The 18,854-nt window shown below is 39.6% G+C and overlaps 1 protein-coding gene across 1 annotated transcript in view; it reads right to left on the bottom strand.

The window, feature by feature from the left end:
* Positions 1–1,327: 1,327 nt before the first annotated feature.
* The window catches only part of DAPP1 (dual adaptor of phosphotyrosine and 3-phosphoinositides 1), a 51,522-nt gene continuing 33,995 nt past the window's right edge, over positions 1,328–18,854 (bottom strand). Inside the window, exons 4-9 of the mRNA XM_053555863.1 lie at positions 16,916–17,046; positions 7,712–7,759; positions 6,401–6,463; positions 5,631–5,716; positions 3,220–3,307; positions 1,328–1,911 (exon numbers count right to left, since the gene is read on the bottom strand). Coding sequence (XP_053411838.1) covers positions 1,843–1,911; positions 3,220–3,307; positions 5,631–5,716; positions 6,401–6,463; positions 7,712–7,759; positions 16,916–17,046 — 485 coding nt within the window. The 3' untranslated portion in view covers positions 1,328–1,842. The remainder of the gene's footprint in view (positions 1,912–3,219; positions 3,308–5,630; positions 5,717–6,400; positions 6,464–7,711; positions 7,760–16,915; positions 17,047–18,854) is intronic.

Raw genomic sequence — 18,854 nt, 5'->3', positions numbered from 1 at the left:
AATTAGTTGTGTCTTTTTTTAAATCACAATTATTAAAAATTTATTTTATTTTTTTATTTTTATGTTTTGAGACAGAGTCTCAAGCTGTCACCCTTGGTAGAGTGCCGTGGCATCACAGCTCACAGCAACCTCAAACTCTTGGGCTCAAGTGATTCTTTTGCCTCAGCCTCCCAAGTAGCCGGGACTACAGGCACTTGCCACAATGCCTGGCTATTTTTTGTTGCAGTTGTCATTGTTGTTTAGCTGACCCGGGCCAGGCTCAAAACTGCCAGCTAAGTACATACACAGCAAAATCAAATTCTTTTAATAAACAAAGCCAAAGAATATAAATAAACATAACATGTTTACAAACAGTAAAAATGCCTACACAAAAAAAACTCTTGTTTCTAAGAAAACAAAACATAAAACCATATATCTCAGTGAGAATCTGTTTGTAACTTCTTTGCAAACTTGACAAAATACATTTTAACTTGACATCTGCTTTATCCCATGTAATACAAACAAAATACATTAAAAGCCTAGCTGAAATATACAAAAAGTTCATGTAATTTCCAAGTCTTAGGTGTTTAAATAAAAGAAAGTTAATGAGGGATCTCTTTGAAGGAACAGTTTATGCCATCGTATAAATCTGCACCATAATCTATTCTCAGACTCTTCATTCGTTTTTGTCTCCCTTCAAACTTCTGTCTACAAAAGGAGTATTACTAAAGATTACAGAAGGGGTCAGAATCTGCTCATAAGCTGTGGGCAGCAGTGTCTTATTCTCTTATTTCAGTCCCCTTATCCTAGTTTGAGAACTTTGTGTAACATATTGTTAGACATTTCATGTCGATTTAGTGTTGCTCCCTCAGCTGACAACAGAAATCGCTGTTTGATGAAGTTTAGGGTGATTCTTCAGTGATTCTTCCATCTCTGGGGCCGGCCCTATTCAGCTAATTCTGATGAAAGGTTTGTGATACACACTTTCCTTGAGAGGTCTCTCAGTCCTTTCGGAGAAACGTTGAGTAAAGATAACTTAGTGCTGGCAAGTACTCTATTATTACTATAATAACAATTATTATTAACATTAAACTGCAAGTCATCTACTACTTTTTCACCCTTCCGTATGTTTTCTCACTGTTGAAACATTTCCCCCCCAAAATGGTCAAAAGAGATGTTTTTAAAACTGTGTTTTCCTTTATCTTTATTGTGCTGCCTATGGCCCATTCAGCTCTCACCTTTTTTACCATTAGAAATGAAGGGCCCACTACACTTCTGAGCCTTTTAAAAAGAAAATGAATACCATAAACGTTTTCCATTTTAGTTTTGGGAACTGTTTTTGTTTTCCGTATAAAGGGGGAAAAGAAGAAAAAATGTCTCCCCCGAAAATGTTTGCTATCTCAATGTAATTTCTAAAGAAGTAGTCTAAGCCTCAAGTATCCAACTATTTCCTCCTTGATGAATAGCACAACCGGGGTGTCACACAGGCTGACCCCGACTCAGAGTGGAACTCTGGTCAACTGTGGGTCCGCTAATGTCAACAGGGTTGGGGACCACAGTGAGTGAAAACAACCCTTCATCTTCCATTGTGTGTCCTAAGATGAGCAGACCTGGGAGTGGTGGTTTAATCAGTTTCTATACAGGATCTGCTTTGGTATTCTCAAGGAGACGGCAACATCTTGGAAGAGCAGCAGTTTTCCGTGAGTCAGCAAACGTGGCATATAGGTCCCAATCAGCATCTGCTTTTGACTTGTTTTTAGAGAAAGATCCTTAGTCAGCTTCCATGTGAAGCTGCTAGGGATCCCAGCATCAGGGAGCGTTCCACCTTGCTCCTGGGCCAGAGCTTCACTTGGTAAGAAAGAGCTATTTAAAGATGAATGAATGAGATCGGATTGTTCCTTCCCTTTGGCTGAGCTGTTTTCTTATTTGTGACTGTAATAAAGCACACATAGTGTATCTATTATTGAATGATTTAAGACAATGAACTCTGGCTTTTAACAAATTTAAAATAAGACAAATTGGTTGGTAAGGAAGGCATGCAACTATATAAATTATTACGTGCTCCCTACAAAGTTTTTAATCTGGTTTTCTCTCTTTTGCTCAGGACACATAAAGTGATTGCTAAAACACGTAGAAATTGGCAATTGGCCTAATACTTGTAGTAATTCATAAAATACAATACTATTTAATGATTCGAAAGGAAGATATAGCTCTGAAATTATTGATGTGGAAAGATGTTTATAATATATTGTTAAACAGAGTAAAGAACACCAGTGGATAATTAAATTTTGTACTTAAATCTTTATTTACACAAGAAGTTGAAAAGTATGTACACTTTATATATTTTTATAATGATTTTATGTCACTTGGATAATTACAAAATAGAAAGAATAAAAAATGAAATCATATCTGAGCAAAAGTTTGACTTGGCAAAGTATTTCCCCACTAAATACATTGGAACAATTTCAAAATGGGTGGCACATTTAATTTTCATACTGAAAAGATAAAAGCATAAGTCTCAGTATCTAGAAAGGAATTTCTAACAAGATTCTCAGTTTTGAACAAGTACCTATAAATCAAATAATTTCACAAAAATTAATTAGGAAAAAATGTTTTTTTGAAAACATCAAGGGTTTCAAGATCGTCGTATTTCTAGGAAATTTTAGTGAGCTGTAAGGATAAGTTGTAGGCTAACAACACACTAACTTGCAAACATCTGCAGAAAATATGTGAGACCGGGAAATTTTATCAGCATGTACTTTGTCTTCCCCTGCAGGGTGTTTAGAAAGTAGATAAAATAAGGCACATTTTGTCCTTGACCTGCACAAAGTGACACTCAAACTGGAAACTTAGCTAAGTTCCTCTGGCAAACTTCCTTCTCTGACAATTTAAAAGGCTTTTCTTCTAGAAAAAATAAGTGAATTTTCCTCTGTGAGACCTCTTGGTCCCAAATGTCCTATTCTAGACAAAACTGGGCTGACCTGCACACCTTACGTGATGACTGACAGACTCAGGGCGTTTGTCTCAGGCTTAGGCTGCGCCGGAATTCAGCTCTGTACTTTCTCATTTACAATCCTGTCTCTGTCTCTCCCATATCCCAGAAGAATGAACAGACTATTGCACAAGGCTGCAAGTAGCCGTCTCTGTGATTCTTAGGGATAGTCTGACTCTTTCAACAGAAATATTTTCAAAATCATCACCATGTTGTTTCTCAGGCATCTGAATGCTTTTATAACTTACCAATTTCCAGCGTAATATCTTGATCCACTCATCAGCTTCTACTCCTGTCTTTGCGCAGAGATAAAATGTCCTGAATGGAAATACTAAGCTGATAAGATAAAAGAAAGAAGGTAAGATACTCCACATGGTTAGTAATGGTGATACTCCATAAATACCGATTACAAAGGATAAATACAGGTCACTTTGAGCCCCTGACACTGCAGAAGTCAAATGTGACTTGAGTATTACAAATTTAATACATTTTTTTCCTTTCTTAAAATGTGCATATATTTTTGGGCACCCTCTCTATATTAGCTGAACACTAATTAGAATATTCCAAGGGGAAAAAGAGTTGGTAATAAAGGGCCTGGTAAGTAACTTTTAATATTGGTATATGTGAAGCTACATGTTATTACCCTGGGCCAGTCTACTGAGGCCTCAGAGGACAAAGAAACATGTCCAGGAAGCCCCAGATCCTTTTGTTGTTCCTCTCTTACACATTTATTCAGCTAATTTCTCAAATGATTCAGAACCCTTGCTGTGATTCAAAGACTAAACAAGACAGCTGGGAATGAGTTTGCTAAAATAACTCATTTGTGTTTGTTTCAATGAGGATAACTGTCTTCTGTGGATGTAGGTGGTTTCACTAATTAGGACAGAAAAAAGGAGACAAGATTTCCCAGCTAGTTATTTTTCCTATTTCTTTCCCAGAGTTAGTCTTTGCTGGGGGGAAGGTGAACTTTCGAATGGCATGAAAGCCTTTTCCTAGGTGTATTTTAGTTCTTCTTTTGACTGTCTCTGACTCGAAATCATTTGAGTGATAAAGTCAGCCTTAACTTACATCTTGCCCATTCTTCTCATACTTAACAGTTAAAAATTAATTTTTCCTTTTGTGGAAAAAAAATGCCTTCAGAAGGATTTCTGTATCCTAAAGCCGAGGCAGCATATTTTGTTGATACCAGCAATTAATGTTGATTAGATAAGAGGTAAGACCCTGCGTATGGAGGGTGGAACCTCGATGTGCTGTCAAGTTGAGGGATATTGGACAGTGGTGGGGAGCGCGTGATACTGATAGTGCACATTCACTATAAAAGTAGTTTCTGGAATGGTTTGGTACTTCCTCTGGGAGACATTACTAATTGCCTATTAATGCAGGTAATTTTCCGTTTCTTCTTGTAACAGAATTCCAGGCAATAAATCTTAGTTAGTTAAAGCCAATTATGATTGTACTGTTGCTCTTTTCTAGCCGCCCCTGCTGTTAGGGATGGTCAGGGCACCCAGTCTTGGCCACTGAGTTGTAAGGGGAATCTGATAGGGAATTTCTAGGGAAACATTGGCCTTCTTGATAAAAAGGAACAGACGTGGCTGACACCATTCCTACATCTCTATTTGTGTCTCATGGAAAACATGAGGTCTAAGGTTGTGGGAGCCACTCGGGTCCTGAAGTAGGCTCAGAAGAAAGGCCAAGAAAATTGTAGACATTGGACTGACCTCATCATGGTGGCTGCCGGCCTCCTGATTTTTTTTTTTTTTCTTGCTGTTTTTGGCTGGGGCTGGGTTTGAACCCGCCACCTCTCGCATATGGGGCCGGCACCCTACTCCTTTGAGCCACAGGCGCCACCCCAACCTCCTGATTTTTTATTATGAGGATAATAAACTTCTGCCAGCTCATAGGGCACCCCATGTGTATTTTAAAAAGATATCTATTGTTGGTTAAAATTATAGCACTCATGTTAATTTTCTCAGGTATAATATTATAGTTCTATAGGTGTTTGTTTTCTTTTTTATTCTTAGGAGATACATACTCAGGTCTTTAGGGGTAAAGCCCATGATGGTTGCAACTTACTTTCAATTGGTTCAGGAAAAAAAAAGTGGATAAAAGAAGATAATGCAAATATGGCAAAGAACTAATAACTGATGCAACAGGGTGAGGGTATAGATATTTAGATAGATATTTAGGTCTTTCAATTTGTGCATGCTTTAAAAACTCTGGAATAAAAGATGGTGAGAAGGAAGACACTCTTAACTCAAGATACTTCTTACAGTTAGAAAAATTTCATAATAGACTCATTATACTGGAACAAACATTTCTGTGCTGGCTGCCAAAAATTACATGACAATACAAATCATTAGAGCCAATAAACTTATAATGAAAATTAGGAAGAATCCTCAAGGAAATAAAGCTGACTAAAATGTGAATGCCATCTTTTTATGGATGGCGTACTTCAGTGCACAACCTAACCCCAGCTGACCCGCCTACTGTTTCAGGCACTTTAAATGAGGTCTGATGTCACAATCAGCTGAAAGCACTCCTAAGAAGTGTGCACATCCCACATTGTAGACGTTAAGACCTAGAGCCTTTCATTCCTTCACTAAAATAAAGTGGCTAGCAAGAACACTTTTAGAAACATCTCCTTTATGAAACAACTTACCAAAAACAGTTTACTTTTTCCTGTGAATAATCAAATTGTACAGCTGAACATTCTGTTAGGTCCAGGATCCGAATTGGTTCTGGAGACTTTAAAAAGAAAATGCCATCATAAAAATACCCCACCCAAATTTATCAATCATTGATTCCCCTAACAAATGTTTTACTAGGTGCAAATGTCAATTTTCCCTTCACTAAGAGGAATGATACACATAATAGGAAAAAATTACAAAAGCCATCCCCTCCTGGTTTTGAAACTAGCTTTTTATGAAACTGGGAATGAAGAGATTGCCTTTATCAATTTATATTTGACTAAAATGGATTTTAAAACACGAGAGTCATACCTTCTCACAATTTTTAAACTTCTTTCTCAAAAATTTTGCATAAGGAAAACAAAAATTAATAATTGTAAATTGGCTGAATAAAATGGGTTTGGGAAGTGGACATACTGATTTTTAATAAAGGGGGAATTTGCTACATAGAGGCAGTGAATAAATTGTGGCAAGAGAACAATTCCATTGGCCCAACCACAAGGAATTTTGTGCCTTGAAGAGCTATGGTTATGCCAGTCCAATAGAGCGATGCCTGGCATACAGCACATCTCATCTTTGCAAAAGATTTCTGCATTTATCAGGACTCAAGAACTCATATAGCCCAATCATTGGTTGGGTGTTTCAGGCGGACATAAGGACCATTTCAGAGATGTTAAGGGCAGATAGTTCTTTCATCTAGAGGGTTAATTTTAAAGGGAAAATGTATTGTCATGTTTCTCACCATCTGGTCTTTGAAGTATTTCAGTTCATTTCTGTGCAAAGTGAACCATCTTGTTTTCCAGGTCTGAGAAAAAAAAATTATTAAAACACACAGGTTTTGGATACAGGAATGCAATATTTACACTAGATAATTTACTTTCATTTTAAAAAACATCTAAAATGTTAGGTATAATATCCCTGAAAAAAATCTTGTGAGTTATTTCTGAGAAATAAGTTTCAAAATATCTACAAAAATTAATTACATACCTTAAGTTCACAATGAACCAGAGATATCACTAGCTTATTTTTTAAATCAAAATAAAAAGCCTATCATAAATATTCAAGGTGATTTAGAACAAAGCACTAAAATTTCAACTTTATTAACTCCATAATAAAATAGTGGTTTTTGAGCACCTATATAGGCCACATGCTATCCTTCGAGGTTTATATGTGTTCTAGCTGATCCTTATACAACAATGCCAAATATTAGCATTCTTGTCTTACACAGAAGCAAAGCGAGATTTAGAAACCATGAACCATACAACATTCTTGCCTAAGAATTCCATAGCATTGGAGGTGCAAACTGTTGTTGCACGCTGTCACCTTCTTATATACTAGGGGAGCCCTAATCTGTCCTGGGTGCCAATGTGCCCACTTAAAAGAAGTAATAGAGGATTTAGAAATGAGTACTCTATGAACGTAAATTATCTCAGTCCTCAGGGAGCATCCAATCTACTAGGGACACAGAGAGCAAAAAGATCAGGTTGATTCCCAGCAGGCTGGTACTGGTGAGATTAAGTGCACTGACTATCAAAACAGGAAGGAGCAGACACATTCTATAGGTAGGTCTTGGCACGCTGAAATAGAGGAACTTTAAAAGGACAGTCATGTAAATGGGGAACAGTGGGACACTGTGAACTTGTAAAGTCCTAAATTGTGTCATTCTGTGGATATCAGAACAGTTTCATTAGTGCCAGTGATGTTTTTGGTCTACCTTTAGGTAAACACTTTATACAATTCTCACTTCTTCTTTGCTTAAAAAAAAAAAGTAAAGGAAGGAAATGTTCTAGAGTTAATTTTCTATCTTCTCAGTTATTTCATTAAAAGAATTGTATGTTTTCTTGTGAATTATCTATAGGCTATGCTCATGCAGGGCTTTGCAAAGAATACTCAAGTCACTTTCCAGAATTTTGATGAAAATGACATAAAATAAACTCTTGAAACAGGTAAATATTATGAGTAGGTAAAAGAAAAACGGTCAAGATGAGCACTGCCTCCGCACGGCCCCGTACTTGTTTTCTGCGGCTTCCACGAGCAAACCACACTTCCTTACCTTGACCAGGCCCCCTTGCTTGGTGAGGTAGCCTTCTTTGGTGCCCAGCTGAAAAAGAAAAGCATGAGGTGAAGCTCAGAACTGTCACAACATGATGTTTCCTTTCTATTTCTGTCCTGTTTTAAAATGAAGAACAAGCTTGCCTTTGATTTTTTTTTTTGAATAACCATCATTCACTTTTCACCTGCGCACTTTAGAGTCTCCTATGAGCTCTGAGCAAGTTTTCAAATGGATCTACTGGTGTGATTCTGTGGCAATGGACAACAACTAACTGAAAAGCTCTCTCCTAACTCCAGGTAGCAATTTGCAAACAATAAACCACATCATTTCACTTAGGAAAATCTGTGTTTGTCACAGTGTGTCATGTGAAAGCCATCGTTGGAGGGTCGCAGAAGAATCAGCACACGAGCTGGTACGTGGTGCACACTGATGGTCAATACATCTGGGAAACTGGATTAAGAAAAATAAAAGTTTTGTTTTTTTGTTTAACCTGGAAGCCTCCCAGAGTCTGTATTATGCTAATATGCTTTGTGACTTTTTAAGAGGGTACCTGAGAAAGAGAATTTCCAACACTTACATTATCACCTAATCTTCCTCCCCACCTTTTTTTTTTTCACAGACTCTCCTTTGAGGCTAACATTCTGAGAGACTATCAGAAGTGCAGATTTATTTATACCTAATTTATTCAACAGAGATTTGAAATAAGAATGAGTGGCGTCTTTAAAATCACATCATTCATTCCAAGATGACAACAATATCATACACTTAGCATCTATGAAAAACAAGGAATGGTGGGGAAGCGTGTCAATAGAAATTTGCACAAGACGAGCACCCTAACATCAAGAAATTGAATTTGAATGTTTTCTAATATGATGTCATAACATGTCTTAGCAAGAAAAGAAGTTAATAAAAACTGGGAAATGACTCTGTTGATGTCAAGGTTCTTTTTATGGGAGTTTCCAGAGTATTTTTTTCCTGAGGTGAATTCTCTCTACCAAATAAAAAGAGGAACCACCAACCACCACTACAGTAAAAAGAGTTAAAACAAGAAATAATGTAAAATTGTTTCTTTTAAAATTCTTATGGCATAAAAGAACAAACTACCCAAGTGTTCATTTAAATAATGTCAAACAATATTGGTGAATTTGATTGTCATATACTCAGTTTGATTTATTTTGACATTAGAAAATTGAACCAGTTGAACTGAGTTTAGGCATTATATTACAGAATGGCAAAAGTGAACATTTTAGGTTGTTGCAGGTTAATGTCTGTAGAGACAAAAAATATTTAAGGCAAAGGTTGTACATATAGAAGACCCTGGTAGAATTACTCATTGAAATGAAGCTAATGAATAATGCTGCTCACTCCCTATTACCTCCTTCCAAACAATATACTATTAGTATTTTTCTAAGGTTTGGATAGATAAATGGAATCTTACAGAGGCTAAGCCTGAGCCTATTACTTTTATTTAGGGTTTCAGGATATAAGACATTAAGTGATATATAGCAGATTTATCTTTAAAAAATTCAATGATCTATGACAAGAAAGATGTTTATAAGAACCCCAGGTGGGATACAACCTAAAGCTTTAAAAATGACAGATGGGCTATCCTGCCATCTTGCCTTGCTTGCCCACCTTCCTTAAATGTAGTCAAAAGTAATCAGGTGGGTTAATAAGGTGGGCACCGCTGTGAGGTGTGAAGGGTATTCACGCACCTTGGTGCAAGGTGGTGGAGCCCAAGCAAGATACAGGGAGCATCTGTGGATGGTGGTGGTGATGGCGGTGGCAGCAGCTTAGTTCAAGGCATTGAAGCCTGGCAGGGCGTGAAGCATTTCTACCCAAAAGGGTGGGGGTGGCGGCCAGTGCACGGTTTGGGAGCCAAGTTGGGTAGACGGGCATGTGTGGGGAGGGTGGGGGCAGCAGTGGTCTGGAACTTGGTTTTGGAGAATTAGTTGGTTGGTCAGGGTGCCAGGGCAGGGCTTGGGTAAAGAAGCAGAAATGGGAGATGGCTGGTAGAATTATTCATTGATTGATATTATTTGCATGATCAATGAAAACGCAAAAATTATACTGAGGATGATGGGATCCACACTCCCCACTTGGGAGACAGGAGCTAGACGCACCTGCCGTGTTGGGTTAGTGTTGGAGGTACATAGGATCGGTATGAAGTCATGTGTACTGTGTGTGTGGTGTGTATACACACGCATATATACAAGTACACACACACAAGTCTTAGCTCTGCTTGCTGAGTGGGCTGAAAGAGTAACATCTCAATAGCTTTAAGCAGCTAGTATACCCAGATGTTGATTTGTAAAGTACCACTCTGCAGAAGAAAAGAAAAGAAAAAGTTTCTTAGAGGAATAGCTGATCCAGAGCTGGGCATAAGGGAAGTACAAGAAAAGCCTGAAACATCTTGCTGTGCCAGAAAGTAAGAATCTTCTTTAAGAATTATGAATGAGGGGGCGGCACCTGTGGCTCAAGGAGTGGGGCGCTGGTCCCATATGCCGGAGGTGGCGGGTTCAAACCCAGCCCCGGCCAAAATAAAAAAAAAAACACACACACAAAAAAAAAAGAATTATGAATGAGGCCATAGGAACACAGAAGCCACCCTGAAAAGGCTCTCAAACGTGGGAAAATTGGAAGGATCAAAACAAATAATGACAATCATGACCATAACCGTTCAGGGTAAATATTAATAATTGAACAAATGCAGAAAATAGGAAGCTTTTCCTTACAGTAGAATTAAAACCAATAAATGTAAAAGCAATAATAGAATCAGAGAGTCACCAATTGGCAATAATAGTAGTAATGATTAAAGCAGCCAAGAAACGTCAATGAATGCCAAAATTGGTGGATAAAAGCTAAATGTGGAACAGGATATTTACATAGTCTCAACCTCTTCCCAGATATGTATTAATAACACAGGAAATAAAATGATTTTAGAGTGAGGAAACCTGGCAGGCACCACTTCAGTAATCAAAAAACCATAATGGGATGAATTGAAATCATGTTCTGTGTGAGAGGACACAGGGAGAAGTACAAAGAATCGCTTTTGTGGAAATTCTACAAAAATGCAAAACCCAAATCTAATCAAGACCCAACATCAGACAAATCAGAATTGAGGAACAATTTACAAAATAATTGGACAATGTTTCAGAGGTGTCGCAGCATTAAGGAGAACCCAGGGAGGTGTGTTCCAGAGTGAAGAGCACTCCAGAGAAGGGACAAAAAAGGGCAGCTTGTGACCGGGGATTGGGTCCTTTTGCTCTAAAAGGATTTTTTGGGGGGGAAACTGGTGAAACTCAAATGAGACCTGTAGATGGAATGATGACAAGATATCACTGTTAATTGTCAAGCTTGAATGATCTATGTGGTCAACTAGTGTCCTTGTTTGTGGGAAATACACACTGATAGGGCACCATGCAGCAATTTACTCTCAAAGCGCTCAGGAAAAGCGGAGTTCTTTGCACTATGCTTGCAATGATTCTGTAACTTTGGAAGTATTTCAAATAAAAAAATAGCATGTAAAAACATAATACAGGATTAACTAAACTGATATACCTAAATAATGGAATTTTAGTGGTGTTTTAGAAAACTTTGTAATGACATGGAAGATATTTATAATACATAATTAATGAAACAGGCACATGTTAGCTCTGTCTATAGTGAGGAGCTCATTATATTACATATGTATATGTGCATATATATGTACATATTCAAGAAAAAGATTGGAAGGATAAACACCAAAATGTTAAGTGAGAAGAGCTTCAAGAACAAAATACTGGAAAAGCCTAATATGCAAGGAAGGTGTCCAAGAAGAAGAACTATAAAATGTGTCAAAGATTACGGAATAAAGACAGATGTTTGCAGAAGCAAAAGAAACAGAATTTTTAGAAGGAAGGAGCTGTTAAAACTGTCAAATACCACAAAAGGGAAGCTAAGGAAACTAACCTTTTAGATAGGACCTAGTCTATGTCAGGAACCTGAAACACATGATTTCATGTACTCTCCGCCAGTCTAACTTATTGGTATTTCACTCTTACCACGTCCCAAATAGAACACCTCTTTCCCATACTCCAAACCCATCTCAGGAAATAGCAGGACTATCTATCCTGCTGCTCTTCCTTCACAAATCACATTCAATCCATTAGTAAGTCTCATCTCTTCTACCTTCAACACACGTCCTAAAGTTGACTGGCTTTTCCTCCTTCCCCACATCTTAATCACCAGCTCTTTAGTGGTGATTCTCTCCAGCTTTAGCAACTACCACCTCTTACCAGTAACAGCCTCCTAATTCCTCTCTTTGCCTCCAACTTTTCCCTCATTCTATTTACCACTTAGCAGTGAGAGGGACCTTTTTTAAAGATTTAAAAACTCATTCAAAACTCTCTTATCATTTCTTATCGTTTAGAACAAAAATAAATGCTTTATCTTTGCTACAAGACCTTTCATGTTATAACACGTAAAGAACACATGACTGAGATATCTGGGCAGAATAATTCCTCACCATGAATTACAGGATATTTTATCCTCCATGATCCTGGACCAATTGGGGACTGGGAAACAATTCTCCATGGGTCTCTTGTTTCTATATGTCTTATGAGCAAGGCACTAACAGCTATTTTTGCAAACCAATCTTAAAGGCACATTTGTATAACAAACAGCCTTGGAAGATAGAATTAACGTCTCTCTCTAGAGCAACGAAATAATTTTATGGTTGGGCGTCACCACAACATGAGGAACTGTATTAAAGGGTCACAGCATTAGGAAGGCTGAGAACCACTGACCTAGAGCAAAAGACTGACACGCATGCTGCCCACAGAAAACCTTGAGTTTTCTAGGCTCAGGGTTTCTCTCTCGTAACATAACTCACTATGGGTATCACCTGGCCCTTTTAATGTTGCCCTGGGGGGATTGCAACTTGGCACCAATTCTAATATTCTGGCTACTCCTATTGTGAGTAACAAACTATCTTGCATCTCTGACCCAAAATTCTTGTGTCATCCATCAGCATCCCTGAAACTGTGGCAGGGTAACGTGTTGGCTTGCACTTAGGATGAATTGTCAGACTCTTCGTGGTTCTTAACACCCACTAATGCTAGTAGAGCCCCAAGCATTTTGGCAACTAATACATTCTCATAAATTTCTAAATACTCAGCTGGAAGGTACTGCTGTTTAAGAACTCCATTGCCTTACATGATCCGGCCTCTCCTTACCTCAATAATCTCATCTTCCACCACTTTCTCTCTAGCTCACATCCTTCAGTCATCCTGATCTTTCTGGCCTTTGAGACATCTGAATTTAGCTCCCACATCTTGACATGAGTCTCTTCTTCCCTTCAGTGAAGTTTCTGATCAGACATTACCTCCTCAGAGAGGCCTTCCCTTCTTCCCTCTTCTTCCCTTATTCTACTTTTTCTGTTTATGACTTACTACTATCTGGTATTTTATTAATACATTGATTATTGTCTACAACCCCCGACTAGCATGTGAGCTCAGTGAAGGCAAAGTCTTTGCCTAATTTGCTGCCAAACTCCCAGTGCTTAAAACAATGCTGATTGTCTTAGAGGCATTTTTAATAAAGTTTATATAATAAATTAATTAGGCTGGACATAGTGGCTCATGCCACTAGCAATTTGAGAGGCAGAGAAGGAAGAATCTCTTGAGGCCAGAAGTGCAAGACCAGCCTGGGCAATACAATAAGACCTCATCCCTACCAAAATAAGAATAAAACAATTAGCCAGATGGTATATGCCTGTAGTCCCAGCTACCCAGGAGGCTAGCAACCCAGGAGGATCACTGGAGCCCAGCAGTCTGAGGTTGCTGTGAGCTGCGATTGTGCTGCTGCACTCTACACCCGTGACAGAGTGAGACTCTGCTTCTAAATTAATTAATCCATTAATTAATTAGACCCTATCTCAGGAAGTCAATGCTACCTTGTTTATAAAATAGTAATTTCCCCAAATGCAGTTGCCAAAGAATGTTGAACAGTTCTACACAACCACCTGCATTTCTGGGCAATAGGACATCTTTCATTTTCACTTCAGCTGGGAAGTTCTTTCAATTCTCTTTCTCCACTGCTGCAGCTAGTGCAATAACTGCATCCCCAAAGAGAAAGCAGAAGTCTGAAAACCCTTAGAACTCCCAGGTTAGAAATAGAGGTACCACAACATGGGGCCGTTTGGGGTACCCAGTGAAGGCGGAGTGTTCAGTAAGAGGCGAGAGCATTCTGGCCACACCAGAATCCTTTTTTCAGCCATGCTGATCCAGTCACCAGTGATTCCATAGTGAGAAATAATGAGAGACATATCATGTCTACCAGAAAGCCTTTACAGCTGCTTTCTTTTCATATTGATGCATAATAAACATCATGGGCTTCTCATTACACGGTATGAGTTCAGTCATTCACTGCTGGGCTCCAGTGATCCCATTTTTTTTTTTTTTTGAGACAGAGTCTCACTATGTTGCCCTCAATAGAGTGCCATGGCATCACAGCTCACAGCAACCTCAAACTCCCGGAGTTAAGTGATTCTCTTGCTTCAGCCTCCCAAGTAGCTGGGACTACAGGTGCCCAAAACAATGGCTAATTTTTTTTGTTGCAGTTGTCATTGTTATTTAGCTGGCCCGGGATGGGTTCGAAACTGCCAGTCTCAGCGCACATGGCCGGCACCATAACCACTGTACTACGGGTGCTGAGCCAGATTAATCATTCTTGACTAATGGCTCTCTGCTATTTTAAGTGCTCTCTTGTACAGAACCCTTCTATGTACTGTCATATTTAGATACTGGAGCAGGTGAATCCATGATACCTGGAGTGAGCAGAGGAGGTACATCTGATGTAGTAGAGAGGCCTATTTCTACCTACGTGTGCTATAAATCTGATCTAGTAGAGAGGCCTATTTCTACCTGGGGGTGCTACCTAGGTGTAATGCTCACACCAACTCTGCAAATTAGGTATTATCTGCATTTTACTATTGATAAAGGACACATTTAGTAGGAATGGTTTGACTGACCTTGAGTGGAGACACTTAGGGGAAGTTCGACAGAGGAGAATGTGAAATTAAGATCAAAGTGCAAATAAAAGAGATGTTGAAGTGATTGGTGGTGGGTTAAGGACAAATAAAGAGTAAACTATAAAGGGACTGGTCAACTGGAAAACAAGAATTGGTTAGAGGGCAGGTCCTGATCTTCTCATTAGCCTCTCCTGCCACTGGATTATTTACCATCTTGCTTTCCTAAATTTCTCAAGTTTTGAGGTCTGAGGCTTCCTCCCCCAACTCTTTAACAAAGCCAAAATATCTTTCTCAGTCAATTTCCAGGACTTTACTATTTTATTTTATTGTACTGTATTTTTCAGAGACAGGGTGTTGCTCTGTCACAGAGCCTGGAGTCCGGTGGCACTATCGTAGTTCTTTGTAACCTTCAAATCCTGGGCTCAAGTGATCTTGAGTAGCTGGGACCACCAGTGTGCGCCACCATGCCCAGCTAAATTTCTTTTTTTAATATTTCTAGATATGGGGGGCTTGCTATGTTGCCCAGGCTAGCCTCAAATTCCTAGCCTAGGGCAGCACCCATAGCTCAGTGGGTAGGGCGCCGGCCATATATATCCAGGCTGGCGGGTTCAAACCCGGCCCAGGCCTGCTAAACAGCAATGACAACTGCAAAAAAAAAAAAAAAATAGCCGGTGTTGTGGCAGGTGCCTGTAGTCCCAGCTACTTGGGAGGCTGACACAAGAGAATCACTTAAGCCCAAGAGTTTGAGGTTGCTATGAGCTGTGATGCCACAGTACTCTACCGAGGGCAACATGGTAAGTCTCAAAAAAAAAAAAGAAAACAATTCCTGGCCTAAATAAAGAGATCCTCCCACCTCAGTCTCCCAAAAACTGGGATTACAGGTGTAAGCCACCATGTTGGCTAAGGATTTTTATTTTTTGAGGAAAGGTATCCTAGGAACAAAATGTAAGATGAGCCCTAAACCTGGCTAGGCTGTAAGCTACAAAGACAACCAACGTACTTAGCCAACAGCATTGTAATTCTAGGATAAAGGCAAACAGAGTGCGCTCTGGAGCACAGAAGAAGGGCCTATTAAAGAGAAGCTAGTGGGGTCCAGGAGGGCTTCCTGGAAGATTCTGACCCCTCGTGTTGGTCTTGAGGGATGAGAGACAGTAATGGTGTTTGTAGCACTTCAGATGTAGGGAGAGGCAAAGGGCACACTCAGAGAAATACACACTGTTGAGAGAGACAGTTTCACAGCAGGAATGTGAGAGGACTATGGAATGAGGTCAGAGAGGCAAGCAGGGCCCAGGGGAGCCCGTGAGCACCAAGGAGCCCCCGGAAGGCTGTTAACCAGGGAGCTCATGTGGTATGTCTGCTTTTTAAGAAAGATCTCTCTGGTGGCAGGATAGGAAAAAGTCCTGCAGAGACAAAAAGGCCACACTAATTTTAATACCATTGTAGCTCAATATCTTCAAGTGATTATTTTTCAAGAGTAATTAATGATTGCTATCTAGGATTTTTCTTGACATTTCATTTAGTCTTGTCGTCTTTATCACTTATACAAATCCAGATTTCTTATACCAGAAGTTGTCAGCGAACAAGAAAGAAACAACTAGAATAGCCCCGAGGATCATGACAGAAGGGGGTGCTGGCGAGGAATCTTTGCAGTCATAGTTCGTGGAACAAACATAAATGGACTCTCAGACGGACAATGAGTGCCCCAGTGGCCCTGAAACCGAACAATGGCTCGGGCTGCAAACAAGAGCAAATGTTTTCTGTCTGTGTACTTCAGTCAGTGAAGGGAAAAAATGCTTAGAAAAAATTAACACCCATGTTTTTATAGTAAAGGTGGTAAATACTTTTTCTTCCAGAGATAGTTGAAATGTAAAACAAAAATGTTTTCTTAATTTAAGAAAATTATCGAACAATAATTATTTAGTCAGCTATGTGAACAGACACATCTCGTGGCCATTCTTCCAAAAACTTGTTTTGGTTAACTAAGGCCATTTTCTAAATATTTAAAATCCTATCAGTATTGTATTGTATTTTTTATGACTTACCCTGGACCAGATGAACTGAGTCACAGGCTTCAAATCTTATATTTTTTTCTAAATTTTATATCCCAAGATGGAAATTTTATGTGCACAAATGAACTTTTATTGCCCTTTCAGGCAATGAGAGAGCTTGCAGTCCGATCAATGGGCACTCACAGAAGGCGCAGTGGGCACGAGGTCATCTTCAGTTTTTCCTGTCTGCATTGCTGTGTGGACCCGGACGGATTCATAAATGGAAGGTTCTTCCACTTGTCTTGGATAGGGATGTTTCAGAACAATCAGAGTGCCTGAATGAAGACAAAACATATATAATGGAATGGTATCCCTCAAAGGAAGGTCTCATAACAGATCTAATAACAAACATGGTCATTGAAGTGGACAGGATGATGAGACCAATGGTAGCAATGACGATAGCACCCAGAGGCCCTGAATAATCTCTCTGTGGAATGATTCAGGAAAACATTCATAGAGGAGGTGACATTTGGTTTAGATCTTAAACAATAACTGGAAGTTTTCCAGAAGGACAAAAGCTGTGAAAACAGAAGTAAACAAGGTCACTGGGGTACAGATGGATCTATTCAATTGCCCTTAGTTCTTTTACCAGTTTTGGGAATAAACTTATAACAAATCAGCGGATCTCAAAAAAAAAGGATTCAGAGCATTCTCTCCAATCTTTAACCCCTAATTAACTAAATAAATTAAAGGAAGACTTTGCATTTCTTAGGAGACTGCGATCTGAACAGGCTGGAGCTCCTGTGTGATGGCCTCCACTTCTTTCTCGAGGAGGGCAGTCCAGGTAGGTGAAGGCTCTGCCCTGGGACCAGGTGGCCCTGCTTGGGAACTTCATTCCAGGGTCTTAGAGTGGTACTGACTGGACACTTTGGACAGTTCCCTGTCCATGTCCTTCTCCCCATCAGTCAATCAGAAACTAGAAACACTGACCACAACAAAAGCAACTTAAGAGTTTTTTCTCCCTTGTTATGGCTTCTTGGTTTTTATCTCATTAGGGTCTTTTCTATGGCAGGCCCAGGATTGCTCTAGACATAAATGAATTCAGCAATTCACAACTCAGGCTTTACCTTACAAATGCAAACAATCCTAATCGGATGTGTACCCTTATGATAATTAAAAAAAAAAAAGTTTCAGCAGGTCATTCAACAAATATTTACTGAGCTTTGCTTTGCGCCAGATACTTGGGCAGGCACCAGGCCTGCAACAGTGAACAAAGGAGACATCACATCTGCTCTTCCTGATGTTCTGGGTAGGAGAAGCAGGGAAAAAATGAAAAAAAAAAAAAAAAAAACTTTAGATGTGAGAAGTGTTACGTAAGTGAATGGGGGCGGGGTGGTAAAAAGGTGGAGAGTGAAAACAGTGGGGCTGTGAAAGACTGATAGTTATAATGCAGGGCTGGTCAGAGAGGGGCATCTTTGAAAAAATGTTTTGAAAAAGATTATAGAAAGTATAGACCCTGAACTGAGTAAGACAGAGACGATGGAAAAGGAAAAATATCCCCTCTGTAGTAAAGAAGGGGAAAAAAAAACCCTAATGTTAATGATAAATCCACACAATGGATTGACCATGCACAAGAGTCTGATTGCAAAAACAGAACTGTGGCTTCTGATCCTGGGGCCCTGCTAATCTGCTGCTGGAAAGTGAAAAGAAGGCTGTTGAGAAAAGCTAGAAGAAGGTCTCTGATCTTGACCCCACAGGAGAATGAGAGGCTCCAGCCCCACTGCTTTGTACTCCCTGTTTGAGCCAGCAGCACCACGACAGCAGTGACAAATGATCTTGGCTGTAACCGGAAGTCCTGTCCCACTCCTGCATATTGTCTGTACTCTTTTGTCAAAGTGATCCTTTCATGAGAACAGGCCCTGTCACAGGAGGAAAAGGGGCAGGTTACGGTGTCACAGTCAGAATGAAAGCAGCGACACCTAAACCCAGGGCAGCCTCCGTGCAACTGTGCAAGCTCAGGGGCTGTGCCAGTTCGGTGCTAACACTGCGGCAGCCCAGTGAGTCTGGACTGGTTCCTAAGTGGTCTGCCCCAGAGAAAGCCCTTCAGGGATGTGGCTGGCAGTCACCTGCCTTGTGGAAAGAG

The sequence above is a fragment of the Nycticebus coucang genome, chromosome 1 (genome assembly GCF_027406575.1).
Source record: "Nycticebus coucang isolate mNycCou1 chromosome 1, mNycCou1.pri, whole genome shotgun sequence".
In the NCBI taxonomy this organism is placed as follows: Eukaryota; Metazoa; Chordata; class Mammalia; order Primates; family Lorisidae; genus Nycticebus; species Nycticebus coucang.
The sequence above is the reverse complement of the archived record's forward strand: the minus strand, read 5'-3'. Positions and strand labels throughout refer to the sequence as shown.